The sequence below is a fragment of the Podospora pseudocomata genome, chromosome 6 (assembly GCF_035222375.1).
Source record: "Podospora pseudocomata strain CBS 415.72m chromosome 6, whole genome shotgun sequence".
Lineage (NCBI taxonomy): Eukaryota > Fungi > Ascomycota > Sordariomycetes > Sordariales > Podosporaceae > Podospora > Podospora pseudocomata.
The window spans coordinates 2,901,675-2,920,859 of NC_085890.1; the positions used below are offsets into that span (position 1 = coordinate 2,901,675).

The 19,185-nt window shown below is 50.3% G+C and overlaps 3 protein-coding genes and 1 non-coding gene across 4 annotated transcripts; 2 read left to right on the top strand and 2 right to left on the bottom strand.

Moving 5' to 3' along the window:
- On the bottom strand, positions 1 to 2,043 carry QC762_607250 (uncharacterized protein). The gene is made up of 2 exons (XM_062892415.1): positions 1,822 to 2,043; positions 1 to 1,767 (listed from the first exon to the last, which is right to left on the bottom strand). The coding sequence occupies exons 1-2, from the start codon at positions 1,850 to 1,852 to the stop codon at positions 1,004 to 1,006; spliced, it is 795 nt and encodes a 264-aa protein (XP_062740952.1). The 5' UTR covers positions 1,853 to 2,043; the 3' UTR covers positions 1 to 1,003.
- Positions 2,044 to 4,008: 1,965 nt separating this feature from the next.
- Positions 4,009 to 4,100, top strand: QC762_0098260. Its single transcript has one exon. It is a non-coding gene; the product is annotated as a tRNA-Glu (tRNA).
- Positions 4,101 to 8,258: 4,158 nt separating this feature from the next.
- QC762_607260 (uncharacterized protein) lies at positions 8,259 to 10,127 on the bottom strand. The gene is made up of 3 exons (XM_062892416.1): positions 9,854 to 10,127; positions 9,665 to 9,790; positions 8,259 to 9,603 (listed from the first exon to the last, which is right to left on the bottom strand). The coding sequence occupies exons 2-3, from the start codon at positions 9,692 to 9,694 to the stop codon at positions 8,587 to 8,589; spliced, it is 1,047 nt and encodes a 348-aa protein (XP_062740953.1). The 5' UTR covers positions 9,695 to 9,790; positions 9,854 to 10,127; the 3' UTR covers positions 8,259 to 8,586.
- A 217-nt stretch (positions 10,128 to 10,344) lies between these two features.
- QC762_0098280 (uncharacterized protein) lies at positions 10,345 to 14,425 on the top strand (the record flags this gene model as incomplete). Its single annotated transcript, XM_062884149.1, has 3 exons — positions 10,345 to 11,331; positions 11,381 to 13,546; positions 13,607 to 14,425. The coding sequence occupies 3 exons, from the start codon at positions 10,345 to 10,347 to the stop codon at positions 14,423 to 14,425; spliced, it is 3,972 nt and encodes a 1,323-aa protein (XP_062740954.1).
- Positions 14,426 to 19,185: the final 4,760 nt, after the last annotated feature.

Below are 19,185 nucleotides of genomic sequence, written 5' to 3' on the forward strand. Positions count from 1 at the left end.
CAACGCTTTATTTCAGCTGTGCAGATAATTTACTCTACAATCCATGACGCTCATCTTCTCCCTCCACTTCATCATCCTCCATTTTCTCAAGCCATTATAAGAAACACTGGTGGGCTCCAGATCCATGATAAGCCATTCATAGGCTATCGAATCCGTTGGGAAGCCACGATGGTCACATCGTGGAACTTTTCAGGCAGAGGGCCCCTAAACACCAACCAGAGGAGAAACAAGGTTCGGTCGAACTGCTCATAATAAACAATCCAAAACAATGCTGTTGCGTAAGCCCCCCAAAAAGACCCTGTGCCAGAGCTGAATTGAACGTTCCACAAATTCCAAAGAATAAGGAGACGGATAACAAGGTGACCCGACCATAATGCTAGTTATACAACCTTGGAAATAGAATTATGATAGACAGTGGCAGCAGCAGGTGGATATGGGACATGGTTTCGAACTGCTCAGAATAAACCATCCAAAACAATGCTGTCGTGTAAAGCCCCCAAATAGACCCTATGCCGTAGTTGAGTTGAAAGCTCCACAAATTCCAAAGAATAAGGAGACGGATAACAAGGTAACCCGACCATGAGGTTGATCTCTCCAACATTTCAATCAGAATTGCGATAGACGGCAGCAGCTGCAGGCGGATATGGGTCGTGATGCTGTCCTTTGGCGTTTTTATATACCAGACGGATTTAAACGAAGAGCCTTCCTCAGACGGAGAGCCTTCTTCAGACTGGGAGCCTTCCTGCTTTTGTTCCTCAACAATATTCACACTCGAGGTTGGTGTTACTTGCCCTGGTTCGCTGTTGGGCGATTTGGTGGTGGCAGCCGGTGTTGATGTAGCCCATGTTGGTCTTTCTGCGGGGATTGGTGTTGTTTTCGGTGTCTAACCGCCCGGGCCAACCTCATTCCCCCCCTTCTCCTCATCACCGCCCTCAGCAGCCACCACTTCCTCATCCCCAACACCACCAGCAGGACCACCATAAACAACTTGCTCTCGATCCCTCTAAGATCTCAGCCCATCATCCGGCAGCCCCGCCACAGCCTCAGGCGTCTGAATCCACCCCTCATCCCCCGCCGCCACCAGCCCGGCAAACCATATATTCGCCATCTTCTTATATCCCCTATCATTAGGGTGCGTCTGATCAGCAAAATCCACCCCCTCCATCGGCCCCTGATCGTTGTGCATGTCCACCAGCACAATTCTCCTTCCCTCATCCCTCAGGCTCTTAACCAACCTCCGAAACTGGTCATTTATATCCAACACCCTCCTCTCCACGACTGGATCCTTATTGAGCAGCAGTGTTGAAAGGATCACCACTGCCCGGGGTGACAAGGTCCAGCAATCCTTCAACATCGCCTCCATCCTCAGCGCGGCAGTACGCACATCCTTATTCTGCAACGCATCATTCGTCCCCGCATTCACAAGAAAAACGCTGGGTTTGTATTTCGGCACCGACACCGCAGCGACGGCTCTAGAGTGGACTTCGTCGATGCGGGCGCCTGGCCAGCCTTCCACATCGTTGTCGCGCATTATGCCCGCTTTTCGTGAGCCGACGAAGTTTACCAAGGTGTTGCCGGCGGCGACGAGCTGGTTGCGGAGTTCGTTTCGGTAGCCGTTGCCGTCTGTGGAGGCTTGGCCGTAGGTTATTGATGCCCCTAAAGGCATGATGCGGAGGGGGGTGGCGTTTGCTATGGGTTGGACGGCGCGAGAGCCGAGGTTGAAGTGGTTTACTGCTACGCCTTGGTTTGCTAGGGGGGTTGCCAGCGCTGCGTGATGCGTTAGAGAAGGACGGGGAGAGGGGAGGAGAAGGGGGAACGCACCGAGTATGAGGTTGTGTATTGGGAGGAACATTTTGGCTGTAAGTGGGGTTTGGTGGTGATGGTGTGAGGCGTGATAGGTATGTGAGGGCAAGTCCCGAGAAGACAGCAAAGCCCCCGATATCGTGGGTGTAAGTGATGCGATGTGGACAGCTGCCAGAGGGCGAACGTCGCAGGATTGCCAAGTGAACGGCAAAATGTGTTAAAAACTTTTTTAAAAAAAGGTCCAAGAGGAGCAAACACCACAACAACCCGTTCCCGGACTTGTCGAACACCTATTTATATGTACACCCAAGGAAACTCCCTTTTGCCAGTCGGCCACGATATCTTGGACCACACCAGCCAAGGAAAGGGGGGAAAGAAGCCAAGGCAAGGCAGAAAGTTCACAAAGCCGCCGGGACCGCCGTGTAAGTCAATCGGAAACGGACCGATGGTGATGTGGTGATCACGAAAAATGTCTCGGGTGACTGGGTCGTTCCGCATGCGGGGAGGGGGGGATGGTCTGGAACAACCGGAGCAAAAGGAAAAAGGTATGTATGCAATTTAAGAGCAATACCGTAATCTTGATAAGAGGCAGCGAGGTCCTTTGGATTTAAAATGTCGCAATATCCTGATTAAGTGTTGCAGTGTAATACCGGACGTCGTGTGTATGTGTGTGGTGTGTGTATGTGTGTGTGTGTGTGTGTGTGTGTGTGTGCAATAGGCTAAAAAGTTGGGGATAATATGGGCAACAAGCGGGTGGTGGTGATAAGGTAGTTTTGTCAATATCACCCGAGGAAGCCGTGGCTCAGCTTCCTGTTCATTGTTGGAACTGGTGGCATCATGTTGCTGGAGGGTGGGTTTTGCTGTGGTTGGAAGGAGGTAAACAAAAAAAGGTTCCTGGGGTGGCGGGGACGAGTAAGGGGACGGCAGTCATGATCAAGAAAGAGAAAGACGTGAGACGCTAGCGTAGGGCCACCAGCCGGGCAGGGCCACGATGTCGGGTGTTGACCGACGGTGTTGCGTTAGATACCCTGCGGCGGAGAGGAAAGTGGAGGCGAGATGGTAGGCTCCCTTGCGTCGCTGTTGGCTGACCACCTACCTACCGTGAGACTGAGCCTGTGGTTGCCCTTGCCCTTGCCCATTCGTCTTCTGCCGTCTGATCATGTTGGCACAGTTGGCAGGCAGCATACAGACATTGTGCTTCATGCGGCAGTCAGCAGACAGAACAGACAGAAACCTCACCATCACCATGAAGCAGCTGCCAAGAAGGCAGATCCAGCGCGCCGGTTTTCGTTGCCCTGCGAGTGGGATGCCTGGTTCTGGTGCCAACAGATCTTGTCAATCAATTGCCCATCAGGGACGAGGGGGGGCCGGCTAGGGCCGCTTATCCAAACTTGGCTTTTCTTAGCTTCACTGAGCCCTGCATGCATCCCCACCCGCGTCTGGACCACCTTCGCCGGCCCTGCTTCCTCGTGGCTGCGAGTGGCACCTGTCATTGGCTCTCGGTTACGAAATTCCAGAAGCTCTCTCATCATCCATTGTCCCCGGCGAGCACGACAGGCACGTTCCCCAAAGACGCGGGGGGCCGGACCCCCAATATGGGATATTATGCTTCGATATTCGATAATTTATCCTGGGTAAACTGGGTGGCCGGTTCGTGAGGTACAACCTGTCACCGACGCGGGGAAACTGCCTTCTGTGAGCTGAGCTGGCCTCCTGCGATCACCAAATGGTGTCGTCGGCGGCGCACGACCTCGGCCCAGTCACACCGATGCACAAGTTCCCCGCGCTCATCATTGGAGGCTGGGCAGGCCTGTGGGGAGAGGTGGCCGAGTTCTCGCAGCTTGCCGGCAAGCTCTCATGCGCATTCGGGTAGTGATTTGCTCTCGAGAGCTGCATGTTCCAGCGAGTTGCTGATGTTGTGGTCCGTTTGCTCCGAAAGCAGGTGGTTGTTGCTGAGGTGAGCGATCAAATTTCCGTACCCAGAATGCCAAGCTTTGTGCCTGGACCAACACAACGTCAATCTTATCAAGCACGGACCACATGAGGTAAAAAAAGATTCGAGACACAACATGCGAAAAAACATAAGCAATACTTGGACTATCACATCTTTATGTGTGTGTCTGCTTCCATAACAGCCCCCTTTGTACACGATCTCGATAGAAGCAACTGGGAGATTCGACAGACCAAAAAATGCAAAAGAAAGGACTCGGATACCGGGAGTCGAACCCGGGGCTGTTGAGAGAACAGGCACTTCTGAGAAGTGAGAGTCAACGATGTTACCGCTACACCATACCCGATGAGGATGGTTCCGATTGAATTGATTGGTTGGATCATGTGACTTATGCCTTGAAGAATAGAGAGAATTACTGGCGTGCCAATCAGGACATTGAAAACCATCACTATGGTTGGCTTGAAGTGGAAACCCATCAGCTCTCACCAGTTACACCCACCGTCATTGTGCAGCGCAAACAAGAAACACAATGGGTGCATGTGAGTCCATAGTGACGTTTTACAAGCAAGAAAGCGCCTTGGAACGATGAGAAACCGCTCAAATGTCCCGAGTTCATCCAGCCCTAAGACAGACTAGCTAATGAGGTTTGTGGCGCAGTCAAGCTTGCTGTCAGGTCTTGGGTCTCAATGCTTACTCGTAGCCGCACATAAAATTGGGGCCTGCTTATACGACCTTCCGGAATGGAGACAAGCTTCAGGATGACGGACGCCGCAGCGGGCAAGCTGTTAGAGGACAAATGTGCCCTGCATTGACAACGTGTTGACCGCGTCCCTGGGATTTGGGTTTAGTACTGCCAAGGAATGAAGCACTGTGGGGTGATAAGATTCTTACCTCGACCACTTTTCTGCCCATCCCGACTATCATTCGGCCAAGAGAACCTTGCAGGTAGTAAGGCATCCAACAGCGATGGCCTGACCTCACTCTCCACCAAGCGTGGCTTTTATAGGTTCAACTTACGAGCTGATATCTGCCAATGTCACGATGAAGGCGTCCCAAGGAGCTTTGCAAAGCAAGTGCTAAACTATTGAGCGCTAAGGGTGGAAAAGGCATCACTAGTGAAGACGTCACAGTCAATCTCTCAGTCTGCCTTGGTTGATACACATCTCAAAAAATAAATCTTTGCCATGCTTCATACCAGCGAGTGTGCGGTGGAGTACCTGTTCCGGATAACAGCACCCGCTCACGAACTTTCGACTGAGTGGGAGGCCGCCCGTTCGCAAATGGGAGAGTTCTTGGATTCGCGATGCGTCTCCACACTACTGAGATTGAAAGAAAAGGCATACCACAGTTTATGCAACCTGCTTATTTGCTGTAGTCTTCTGGAAGTCGGCGACGAATCTGAACCTCACACAATCCCCAACGTAGTTAGCTCGTTCCGCCGCTTTAATCAGGCCTGCTCAGGACGGCTCAGGGTCGGCTCCCTTGTGCTCAGTCTACGCTCAGGTTTTGAACACATGGTCCTCTGAAACCGCAGGGCTCGTCAAGAACAACAAGTTGAGACACAATATTTCAGTAGAAGCCATAAATAGCCCCTGAGGAAAGAATCTGTTGGGCTCCACACGGCTTACGCAGGATCTAAAAACGAATATCTCTGTGACGGGGTTCTCCTCTACACAAGGGGCAGTCATTTCCGGCTTCTATCTACTTTCCTTTGCTGATTCACACCCATCATACAATCGCTTCTAACCTACACATTTTCCCTTCCATATATTATTTACTATCCGCACGTTTACGAAGTATTTTCCTAATAGGGGAAGCGAAGAGTGTTGAGGAGCACTTCCGCCCTTAGGAACTACGGTGTGTTCGCCTATCTTGATATCTTCCTGCATAGTTAACATCTTATTGCCCCACAGCCGCCGGAAAGTTGACCTTGTTTCCCAACTCGTAGTAACTTTTGGTTGAGTAGGTGACAGAAATTTCATCTTTATATTTGTGAATGATGTTTTTGCGTCTGGACGTGGTCTTGGCCTTGGGCCAGAAAATAGGGTTCAGTAATCTTATTGGACATGGTTCGTCGGGAGGAAAATCCCACGCTACTCCTTGTATTGTTACCTCGACGTTGTTTTTGTTCAAGATGGATTCTTCATCTTCATTTTTCTGCTGGCCAGGTCGGCTGAGGCGATTTGAAATGTTCTCTATAAACACCGAATCGACTTCAATTCCTCGTTTGAGTCGGAATACCGTAGAATTTATTGGCCCATGTTGTACAAGGACCCATTGGTTCCTAAAATTACCTTTTGTCCAGTCAAAAAGTTTAGCATTCTCATCAACATCTTTTTGAGCAGTCCGTGATAGCATCTCCAATTGTTGAGCTGAAGTCATGATGTCTGCCGGGTTTTCCCTATTCTCAACCCAGGACAGGAAGCTCTGATCAACCGGCTCAGTATCTTGCTCGGAATCCTGCTCGGAATCCTGCTCAGCATCTTGCTTGACATCCTCCTCGGCATCCTTCTTAACACCCTTCTCGGCATTCGGAAAGCGGGGGCTTAGTTCCATGGAGCTTCTTTTTGGCAGGTTTGGTCACTTTGATCTGTTTTCCTGTCATTTTGTGTGTATGTATGTGTTTGTGTGTGTGTGAGAGAAATGTAAACTAGAAGCCCTGAGAGATGTTTTCCTTGTACTTATAGGTGTGCGGATGTAAGTTCTAGAAAGCGAAGCTATTTCTGGCTACAGTATGATCTACTCAACATCTAGCTCAGATAACGCGAATATCATCTAAGCGGCTTCAAGCGCTTATTGATATACGCTTTACGCCAAATACCGCTGTCATCTGTCTCATCTCAAAGACAAATCTCGCTACATAGATGCAGAACTGTATCTTTAAACATATGTAGGTCGCAATGTAGTCTCCTCCCGGTACCTATCATTTGCCTAAGATATAGCTATGGAAGAGCATACCTATGTTCTGCTCTCCATTGCCGACATCAAATTCCTGATGTTTGTACCCAACGAAGATCCGAACGGCGTGCCTGGTAGAAGATACTTTATCACTTCAACTCAAGCTAGCCACAGGGTGACTCTAGCCGTCATACCGAATACTTATCCACATTTTCACCCCTGCCGTCCACGGTGAGCTCGATTCCGTGCGGAGATTTGATTCCTTAGTATTGAGGTCGCTCAGGTGGCTGTCAGGTGGCTGCATGGGCTGGTGAGGTCTTCCGCATACTGAGCGGACAATAACTACACCTGCGGGATTCGTCCTCGGCAGCCTTAAAAGCATCCGGTGCTCAACGCTCCCTTTCTGGTGGGTCTGTTTGGCTCCAAGAGCCATTTCTGGAGTGCAGCTATTCGGTTTGACAGGTATTATGACGAGGATCTGCTGCCTTTGTAGAGTTAGAAACAGCTTCTGTATACAAATCATTTAGCCTAAGGCAGCGTTAGAATTATGATATGAAATCCCAGCCTCTGCAAAAGCCAGAAACGGCTTGTTTCATTTTGCCTGTGTAGGCAGCGATGGTCCGCCTTTCCTGGAGTCAGAAACAGCTTCTACGTTTGACTTAGGCAACAAGGCATAGGGAATCGCTGCCTCTATCGAAGCCATAAATTGCTTCTAATAGCAATACACAACAAGTCTGTAGGCGATTGTGGATGCAACCACGCTTCCGGATTCTTAAGACGATCTCCCTCGTTGATTCTCTTCTTCTTTTGAATCATCATCCGTTGCAACATGAGGGTGTCAAGGAGTGTGACGAACCCTTGATCAGAACCTCTGAGAGGGATACTGGGTTAAAGTCACGACCTGACACTGGGAGTGGAGCGCAGGAAGCCTCGTCCAATCATTGAGAGTCAGGAACCAACCAATAAGAGATTGGTCATGGACCTGGAGGAATGATCAATAATCAGGATCACTGATCATTAAGAATGATCCATGATCAGGGGCTTGGCATGGTCTATATATACGGAGGAACTAGATAGCTCATAGATAGTTCCGCAATATGCAATACAAATACTGTACAAGTGTTAATCAGGCATTGTGATTACATTGAGACAAGTCTATTATTGTGCACCTTTTGGCTGCACCGAACCACCCATCTAGAAGCTACTTTCAGCTGTGTATCCCTTTCAGAGGTTCTGGATAGCAGTTCGTCACAGTTGATATCACACGTAACCACCAACAGGCCTTGGCCACGACCAACAGCACAGTAAACTGCAAGTCCTGGACCAGTCATTGGGAAGTAAAGCGAGCAAATAAGCCGCAGGCGGCATGGGCAGACGTATTATTGGTTCAACCTCTCGGCGGTCTGGATAGGCAGAAAAGGGAATCGTGCTAGATGCGGTTCTTTCGAGCTTGGCGCTTTCCTTTCTCTTGGTGGACTTCTTCCATTGGACGAACCCCTGTACAGAACCTCTGAAAGGGATACTCGGTCGAAGGCTACTTCTGACAATTAGTTCGGTGCAGTTAAACAGTGCATAATAAGATATCTCAATATAAACACAAGGATACCGTGAATACAAGCTGTGATTGCATACTGCGGAACTATCTACAAGCTATCTAGTTCCTCCGTATATATGGACCTTAGTCTTCTCGGATCATTGCCAAGCCTCCATAATCCTATATCCAAATCGCTGGATCATTGCAATAATCCCATAATCCATTTCCTGGATCGTTGGATTATCTCTATAATCTAATGATCCATTCCTCATTAGTCCGTTGTTTTGATCCTCTGATTAGTCACTCACCGTCCCGAGCCCCGCAGAACTGTGGGTTGTGACATTACCTCGCTAGTCAAGAAGCAGCGCCATCAACTGGTACCCGGGCTAGAATATCTAGTCTAGGCGAAAGCCTCCGGCTCAGCACCAGATATAGTGCGGTTGGGCGCCGTGCGGCTGCGCCGTCCTCTGAGAAGCAACGGCAGGTCCTTGACGAGATGGAATAGCGCGTCTAGGACCACCAAGCCGAACGCGCACAAAGGACCTAAGATAGCGAAGACGGTAAAGCCGTACGAAACCTGCTGGAAGGCGGCATTTTCCCTAAGCCGTTCCGTGGCGAGACCGACCTGCATCGCGGTCAGCACCAGGGCGATGAAGACGGTGGCAGTAGTTATCCAGGTGAGGTTATCGCGGAAGAAGCTACCGTAGTTGTGCCGACCGCGGAGGTAGGGGTTGAACAGTGGGAGGCTGGTTAAGCGGTGGATGATATTGATACGGGAGAGACGGAGCTCGGCACGCAGGAAGCGAGGGTGGACAACATCTAGTTCGCGCTCATACATTCGGAGGAGCTCTCTGGCCAGGATCTTCCAGTCTGCCCATTCTAGTGGCTTGTCGTCTTCCCTGTAAGGAAAGAGGTGCTTTTCGTTGGCGATATAGAAGTCGCTCTCCGACGATACGAGACAGGCGTACGTGTAGAGAAAGCCGAGGGCGACTCTCCGTGGGATTCCCCGGCACGTATCCGCCGGAGGGTCGTGGCAGGCGCAGGCATCCGGGCATTGTAGGTTGGTGCTGCAAAAAGCTGGATCGAGGAGAAAGCGTGGGACGGGCTTAATCAAGAGCTTCCCCTTGTTATCCCAGAGGAGGTGCAGATCCATCCGGTCGGTGATAGTGATCTCCCGACCTATGGCGACATGAGAGTGCAGCGGCATGGCGGGACGCTTTGCGCCGGCAAACCATAGGTGTTGCATCATATCAGCTAGGTCTCCGAGAGAAAGCTCCCTCCGTAAAAAGGTCGGTATGTCCTTCGCCGGGTTACCGACCGCGCGCCTTCCGGCGGCCTCATGGTAGTGGTAGGTAGCCGGTAATATATCCGTAGCGGGCTTCTCTTTCTCCTTCTTCCCGAGCACCTCGGTTTCGAGCTATATACGCATATCGTCAGAGGGTATAAACGCTTGAAGGCCAGTAGGGCTGCTAACGCACCGGCCAGAGCAAGTAGTCTGGCGGAACCATGTGGAATGCGGGCGGGAGCGACGGGAGCTAGCTAGTCGTCGGGTCGGAGGGGTCGGCGCGTCTGTCTGCCTTTAGCAGCCAGACTCACGGAGGGTACTGCGCGCACGCTGTTAGCTAAACTCGCCGGCCATAACTCCAGGGGAAGCTCAGCTCTATTACTATATCGTGCCTCCACAGTTTCCACGTCTCACGCGTTATCTTGACACAATTGGGAGCTTCTCGAGACGCGCGTTCATCACTTGTAAAGGCGATAGACAGTGTTTGATGGTCTGTCGTTTGGTTGGGCTCCGAGCAGATATCCAATTGCGTCGCGACTACTTGGGCGAGACAGCGTTGGCCGCAACCGCCATTGGCGTCTGGCCCCGCGGATCGAAATGATTGGACGTGGACGCTCCCTGGTTTCGAACGTGCTGCCCAATGCGGGTTGAGCGAGAATCGCCAACAGTTCAGCTTCTAACACCAGGCATTTGGACCTTTGTCCCCCAGAAGCGATCGGTATTAAACGCTCTTGACTTACTCCACCATACACACCGGCAACGGAGAACCTCCGTTTGGGAGCAGTCCCGCCAACATTCACCGAAGCACAGCATCCGCGGCGCGGGGTCTTGACCGTACAGGCTCCTCAGCCTACCTCTGCCTCTGCCTCGACAATGATTTCCGTCAACCTCAGCCAGGGCACCTCTCTGCCCGGATGGACAACTGTCCTTTGTCTCCTGGTCGGCGCAACTGCCGCTTGTCTTTGGTTCCGTTTCCCGCTTACGCGTTCCACGCGGGCATTGTCTTCGGTGAAGCCCACTTCAGATTCCACACGGTCCGCTCGGTCAGGCGTCAGCCTCCGTCAAGTCAACCTTGACAAGAACGAGGCAAACACCGACATCGACATCATTGCCATTCATGGCCTTGACACAAAGTCGCCGGACACGTGGGTATGGGTAGACCCCAACGATCCCAACAATACCGTTAACTGGCTGGCCGACCGGCGAATGCTCCCCAGCCGAGTGGGAGCAGCTCGCATCTTCACATGCGACTGGCCTGCCGACCTACGTCAGCAGTCGTCAGTTCCCACGACGCTCCACGAGTCTGCCCAGTCTTTGCGCGACAGCATACAGCACCTAAAGGCAAATACCACAAGGCCCATTCTCTTCATCGCATCGTGTCTTGGTGGTATTATCTTGATAAAGGCTCTCGAGATTGATAATCAGCACACCAAGGACAACGCCGATTCGCCTTCTCTCACAAGGACAACACGAGGCGTCGTGTTTTTGGCTACACCTTTCCGAGGCACTGCGTTCAAAAACATGCCTGGCCTCCTATTGAAAGCCCTGGCCGCCCTGCAAGACCGAACAGTGACTGCACTGATTGATTACACACTGGGCGCGACCCCCGACCTTGACGAACTTACGAAAGGGTTTATAACGCTAACGAAGAATCACAACTACCAAGTAGTCGTGTTCTGGGAAGCGAGGAATACCGTTCTTCTCCGGAAGTTTCATCTGGCTTGGATAGTGTCGACATGGATCTTACTGGCGTGGCTAGTAGCTCTGACATCAGCTTGGCTGCTTGATTTGTTTTCACCTTGGCTACTCGTCTTTTTCCTCCTTTGGTTACCTGTGTTCTTGTCTTGCCAACCACAGCTGGTACGTATCAAACATTGACTAGTCTAGCTGCCCTACTAATGCCTACTAGCTGGTCAATAAGTACTCGGCAACCCTATCGGATTTTAAGACGCAGCGGCTTGATCGACCCCACGTCATGATGAACAAATTCGCCCACAGCAACTGCACAAATGAGTGCAAGAAGGACTGCACGGAGAGTGATGATTTCGGCCATGTGTCCCGCAAGATCGAGGTAATGCTCAAGATGATTCGTGAAGGAAGTCCACTCGAGCAAGCAGACGGTTGGATTCGCAAAAGACACTATACCCAGGAGAAACTGAAGATTGAGCGACTTTCGGGCGATACGTTGTCCATGGATCGCTGCTACATCAATCTCGCCATTATCGGGGAGCCTAGAGAAAACCCAGAGAAAGGATCGGAAACGGACGCAGCACCTCACAAATCCCCTTTTTCACTCACCGCTCGGCTGAAGGTTGAGACGCCGGAAAAGAATATTCAAGTGGAATTGTCGTCTCTCTTCGATCCGCGCAAAGACTCCGAAGGCCAAACGACAAACCCAAGAAGAATCTTAATCCATGGACGCGCCGGGGTCGGGAAGACTACCCTGTGTAAGAAGATGGTTCATGAATTTACCCGTCGTTCTGGAGAGTTTCGAAAGTGGAACGAGTTGTTCGACCGCATACTTTGGGTGCCTCTACGGAGGCTGAAAGCATGGTCATCTCCGCTATATAACCTCGAGGGATTGTTTTGTTATGAGTATTTTGACCAACACCTAAACTATAGCATTCTTGCTAAAGAACTTTTCCGTACGGTTGACAGTAATGGCCAAAAGACTCTGTTTATCCTTGACGGTCTTGACGAGATATCTCAACTCTTGGACGATAATCACCCGAAATCCTCTTTGCTTAAACACCTGTTAAACCAACCTAGCGTTATTATTACATCCCGACCGCACGTCTCACTCCCTAGGGGAGTCCATTCCCCAGACCTTATACTGGAAACCGTTGGGTTCTACCCGGCTCAAGTGGTCGAGTACCTTCGAGCTACATTTATTGATGCGAAAACGGTCGAAGACATTGAATCGTACTTCCAAATGCATCAGCTAGTCCAGGGTCTTGTACGAATCCCTGTTCAGCTGGATGCTCTCTGCTATACTTGGAATAGTTTCGAGGATAAAACTATTCCGGGGACTATGACCGCGATGTACAAAGCCATCGAGGAAAATCTGTGGAAGAAGGATATTGTGAGACTGGAGAAGCGAACGCAGCGTCAAATACGCGTCGTTCGCCGGCCCGAGATCAGCAACTCTGCCGAAGATGAGGTTCAACTTCTTGAGATTCTCGCATTTACTGGCATGCATAGCGATGTTATCGACTTTGAGCCAAGACATCGCGACGCTATTTCCGAGCAGTATAATCCCACTGGGACGAACTTCTTCCTTGATGAGATGCTCGGACACCTTTCTTTTGTACGAACCTCAGACCCCTCATCAAAGGACCGCGATCGAAATTACCACTTCATACACCTCACCTTTCAAGAGTATTTTGCAGCACGGTATTTCATTCGACGGTGGAAAGCTAAACAACAACTCAATTGTCTGCAACTTAGCGGTGGGAATCGTAATTATATCGAACCTGCTACTTTCCTTCAGGAGCATAAATACGATCCTCGCTACGATATCTTCTGGCGCTTTGTCGCCGGCCTGCTTGATGCTGACGGAGAGGCACTTAGCTTCTTCCAGACGATTGAGAAGGAGCCACGCGACCTCCTGGGTCCTACGCATCAGCGCCTAGTCATGCACTGCCTAAGCGAAGTCGAACGGAAGGAGTCGAATTTCACAGGACTTCGAGCGAGGCTAGAAAACCAACTAGAACAGTGGCTGCTGTTTGAATGCGACTTTATGGGGAGTTCCATCTTAGCCCGCGAAATGGAGTGTCCAGAGCAGGTTCTGGTCAGTACATTAAAGCAAGCATCTGAAGGTGCAAGGTCGATTTTTCTGGACTCGCTATCCAGACGAACAGCAGTGCCATCCAGTATTATAAAGATTGCATCTTCCTGGCTGAACGACTGCGCTTCTAAACGCCTATGTATTGCTGTCTTGGGTCTCCTAAGACATCAACGTCATGGCTTACCGCAGGAGATGCTGCAGGGCATCGCAGCAAGGCTCGAGGATCAGGACGCGGACGTGCGGCGAGCAGCAATCGAGGCGCTTCAAGGGCGAGTCGACCTTCCGGAGGAGAAACCACAGGGCATCGCAGCAATCGAGGCGCTTCACGGGCGAGCCGACTTTCCGGAGGAGATACTGCAGGGCGTCGCAGCAAGGCTCGAGGATCAGGACGCGTTTGTGCGGGGAGCAGCAATCAGGGCGCTTCAAGGGCGAGCCGACCTTCCAGAGGAGATGCTGCAGGGCATCGCAGCAAGGCTCGAGGATCAGTCCGCGTTTGTGCGGCCAGCAGCAATCAGGGCGCTTCAAGGGCGAGCCGACCTTCCGGAGGAGATGCTGCAGGGCATCGCAGCAAGGCTCGAGGATCAGGAGTTGGTCGTGCGGAGAGCAGCAATCGAGGCGCTTCAAGGGCGAGCCGACCTTCCGGAGGAGATGCTGCAGGGCTTCGCAGCAAGGCTCGGGGATCAGGACACGTACGTGCGGCGAGCAGCAATCAAGGCGCTTCAAGGGCGAGCCGACCTTCCGGAGGGGATGCTGCAGGGCATCGCAGCAAGGCTCGAGGATCAGGACGCGTACGTGCGGGGAGGAGCAATCGAGGCGCTTCAAGGGCGAGCCGACCTTCCGGAGGAGATGCTGCAGGGCATCGCAGCAAGGCTCGAGGATCAGCACGAGTACGTGTGGCTGAGAGCAATCGACGCGCTTCTAAATCAAGCAGAGTTATCGTTAAACGTCCTCAGCCCATATGTCAAATCCTTTTGCAAGGCTTTACTACGGAAGAGCTTTGAGAAGCATCTATACTGGCACGCTTCGGACCGTGGTTTTATAGGGGTTAATCTTACACATATACCTTTAAGTGGTAGTCAACATGAAGGGAAGGAAGCGGTGAAGCTACTGTTAAAGAATGGCGCCACTACCGTAGCGATGGAGACAGACAGCCGCTACTACACTTAGCTGCTGAGAACTGGGAGGAAGCGATGGTGTAGCTATTACAGCTAAAGCCAAGAAACAGCACATTCGTTTCCCACGTCATATCTGCACTTTTCTCCTTTTCTCCTTACTGTTTCTCTCATATTTTTTTAATTATAGCATGCCACTAAAAGGGTCTGGGAGAAGGTGTAAATATATACTTATGTATGAATTCTAGCATCTTCTAGACATTCGCTCCTGATATAGTAATGACCTGCTGATCCCACTTTTATATTAAGCATGACGTGCAGTATTTCAACCTATGTAGTCATCTAAGTATCATCATTAGAAAAGATATACTACGCTACTAGTTAGAATGGGTCAGCAGAGCGGTAGCGAGGGAAGGGAGCTGATTCGAGTGCGTTATTGTGAGGGGACGGGAGCAAACGACTAGCCGCTTTGGCTGTGCGTGTGTTTGGTGCAATTTAACTCTGAGACGAAGGGGTTGAAAATAAAGGCCAATGGAAATGCTATTCCAAAGACCCGACGACTAAAAGACAATTCAAGTAGAAATATAATATAACAGAGTCACTGACAAAAGTCGAGAAACAAAAGCAAAGGAAAAGAAAAAAGATGTTCAGACAGCCCTGCCCAAAGTGATGAGAAAGCTGAAAATGGAGGAAAGACATAACCGATCCCCGAACGTCAGACCCCTCGCAGTGTGCATTTGCAGATACTGCAAGGCCATTCGCGCTCGGTCCTCGCCGTCGCCTTCTCGCCGGATAGCCGGCTAATCGTGTCGGGCTCTCACAACGACACGGTCCGCCTTTGAGACGCAGCAACGGGGGCCGAGCGGCTCCCCCCCCAATCGGGATAGAGGCGCTTCTCAGCCGTCCCTATTTCTTTTCCCGTCGTCATTGCAGCCATGCACGTGTTTTCTAAAGGTTTTCTTTAAAAACAGCGGCTTTACTATGCCCAGCCCAATCCAGGACAAATAAAGCGGCAAGAAGTCACGTGAGAATTGTGTCCAGATTCCGGTGTTACAACAGAAAATGCAGTACATCCAGACTGTCATTTCCAGGGAAATTGGGTTCTGGTTTTGGAAGATATACTGCCAAAAACTGAGGAATATTTCTTTCCCTATCTTCTACATTCACTCCCCTCAGTCTTCCAATGAACATCAAGCATCCAAGCGCCGACAGAAAATAGAAATCGAAAATAAAACGGGCGGTAAGAATATAGGTACTTTGGTACTTGGCGAAGTAGCTATATCGAACTCGTATTTCCAGGCTCTCAAGCGGAATAATCATGAAGCATAACTCTTTGCATGTCTGGGCATATTTACCACTCCGGTCTTCGAAGCCGAAATCATGATTATATATACTATCGGGAGGAATGCGTTTTGCTGAGGGCTCCATCGAGTTCATCACCGCAGACGTGTACCCGTAGCGCATGTATGTCAGCAAGCCGGCTGGGGTTGTGCCCCAGGGGTCGGGGACTTGGGTGCCGTTTCGCCATCTGGATCGGCTATTATTGGACATGACGCTGGCTAGGTGGGGAGTTAATAGGGGCTTACTGCGTGTTGTTAAGGAGGGAGTACGTTCCCGCGAGGAATTTGATGATTTCCTGTGTTTTCATCCTTGCGTCGGGTTCAAGAATGCGAAAGAAAAACCCAGGAAATGGAACTGGTAATATCCGTCTCGGGAAGAGAGCTACCGCTCGCCAGCCATCCAAATCCCATCGTGGCCATGTCCCTTTTTATTCTGTCTCGCTCTTCCTTTCTCCTCTCTTAGGTACCATCGGTAAGAGCGCGTGGCTGCGGCGAGGAGGGCAGAATAAGCTTACCGTACCAGACAAATCTTTGGTTTGGTGGACTCTCACAAGCCGATGTGGGCAGGGAGAAATTGCGAAAGCTTATATGTAAAGGAGAAAGACTTCCACCATTTTCAAGGATGTTTTAGTGTGCAACCTGAACTTGGAAGGGATTCTTGGAAGGACCTCCTGCGCCACGTTGTTGATTCCACAAACTGGCTGATGGACTTAACGCCACTCAGGGGCAGTAACGATTCAGCGAATCAGCTGTCACACATCAACCCCCACGGTTCCGAAGAGGTTGCACATCGGTTAAGAAAGTTGAAGGAGTGAGTCAGCACACTAGGTAGATCGCGGGATCCCAGCCCTATATCGCTCCAAACAACCAATGAAGGCATCCTCATGCCGACATAAGGCCGTTGGTTGGTGGCAGAGACATAAAGATATATTAAATGGGGTCTGGATTGCAGGTTTGCTCCATATGTAGATACCGGACGCTCAGGATATCCTACCTATTCAAATAGCCGTTACTCTCCTAGTCCCTTTTCTTCTTAGGAAGTACCAGCCTCCGCAATGTAAGATGCATATTTTATTACCATTCGAATAGTTCTGCACACCATGTCTGGACAGGACGTGGAAACCCAGCATCATTATCACCCAGAGAAGATCAAGTGGACTCAGCTCGGGTTCTGGATCCTCGCGGGAATATGGTTCTTTGTGTTATTTACACTCGTCATCCTGTTGGGTGTATGGGGTGGATTACCAGCAACAGGAGCGGCATGCAAACCAGACGGGACATTCAGTCCCTTTTCTGATGATTATACCTGGTGGTCACGAGCAAGTTTCTTTGAAGTTACGTTAAAAGCGAGGCCGATGTCCTTCGCGGAAGTGAAGGCCATAGATTTGGCTTGGGATCTTGTCAGTCTTCCTTTCATTTCAACATATCGCGAGACTTGGCTGAAGGTGTTCTAGGTCATCGGGCGAGCTGGACAAGCCCTTCTCAGCTGGGTTTCATGGAAGGCGTTTGCCAATTACATCGCGGTCGTGATTCAGAAGCGGCCGGTAACCATTTCGGCATACTACATGACGTTCGTAAAACAGGAGACCTCGTTGATCACCATTTATCATTTGATTCGCGAATTTAGCTCTCAGAACATTTTAGGAACCAAAGCAGTGATGGCATTCGTGGTCTTTACGCTCAACTTCATTCTGGTTTTCCCAACCATAGCAAGCGCCATGACAGGATACTCCGCTAGTACTGAAGCGTTCGTACAGAACTCAAATGGGGAAGATTACATCAAGTACTCAACCTTTTCCTTAGTCGAGTATGTGATTCAAGATGGAGATAGGATCGGCTTGACCAAAGATTACATCATGTCATACCGGGCGCCGGAAACACTTGGTAAGCCTCACTTCATGTTAGTGCTGATAAAGATTGATGGACTAACACACCGCGATTCACCAAAAGGAGGACCTCTCATAAGTCAATACGACCATATGCCATTTTGGGATCTTCACAACTTCCAAGGTGATAAGTTCCAGTTGCAGGTTGAAGTTTGGAAGTGTAAGTCTAGCCTCATTTTTTCTTCTGTGAACAGTGTGATGGCACGTACATTTGACACTCACTCGGGCGAGAATAGATGTACGCCAATACGGCTTTCTCAGTCGCTTCAACAGCAGCAGCAAATGGGGAGACTTTGATGAGCTACCTACACCAGCCCTCAACATCTCAGCCTTCTATCTTCCTCGCCTGACTGGCATCTCAGCTTTCTATGATCCAGATAAGCCCAGCATCTCGGCTTTCAATGATCCATATATGACTGGCATTGCTGTGGCCGAACCTGACAATGCTATGGATGGACCTGCCATAGCCGTGGCTTATGGCTATGACTGGCAAGATCCTTTGACAAAGGAATATCCGTTCCGCAACAAGTCAAAGACGACCTTTGCCTCTGGCAATAGAATCTTTACCCTGGACTACGTCTTGGAAAACGGCAGCTGCCAACCCATCTCCGATGTATGTGCAATATTCGTCTTTCTTCACGAGCAGTAACTAACGACACCCAGAAATACCAGTGGGGATTTTCTTACCTTCAGCTGTATATTGTCATCAATTCTCTGCTGCTTTGGTCAACTGGAATCTACCTTCTCTGGCTCAAAGCACAATTCAACTTGCCGCTGGCACAATATGACCAGGTCCCACAGGAATGGGAGTGTGTATTGCACATGTCGCGCGAATTGCGAAAACAACTTAAAAAGTCAGGGGTAATATCCGTCAACCGGCTTACATATATACAGCTCAAAGACAACGTCACGGCTCATCTCCAGGGAGGACAGATATCATTTGGTGCTGAGCTTGAAACCGATGTGATCATTACCCTGAGAATGGGGATCTGGAGATGGCTTCGAGTTAACAGGCTATGGGCTTGCACCTTTGTGCTTCAGGTTTCGAGTGTGGTTGCGAGCATTCTCATGCACCTGCTCTGGCGACATTCACCCTGTCTTCTCGCCCTGACTTGTGTATCCTGCTTTTTCGTGTATCTTGTTTTGTTGATTGGAAGATCTAAATTATTGATAGTTATTTTACCGCTAGCATGGCTGGGGATAGGGTTGGAGTTTTTGAGGCTTGTATCGCTGAGGTGAAACTTGGTAGAAATGGAATGACTTTAACTATTGTAACTTCCTGGATCTCCTGGCGACATAACACTAGAAATGAGCGGGTCTTGATTATTTTTCTATGCTAATCGCATTTGCGAACGTATGTCCGCAAGGTCCGCTTGCTAGTGTCAATCGCCACAAAGGTGGGTGTCTCTCTGTTCTACTACGCGGTAGACGCTGGCCCGGGTCTAGTGCGTTTCCAGCTAGGTATTTAGCTTCTCAACGCAGAGCTTCAAATGTGTTGGGGCCGACTCGCCGCTTGAGCTTTTGCCAATGTGTGGCATGTCACACCCCATTCCTAGTAGGCAACCAAAGATAGATCTTCGTTGATCCAA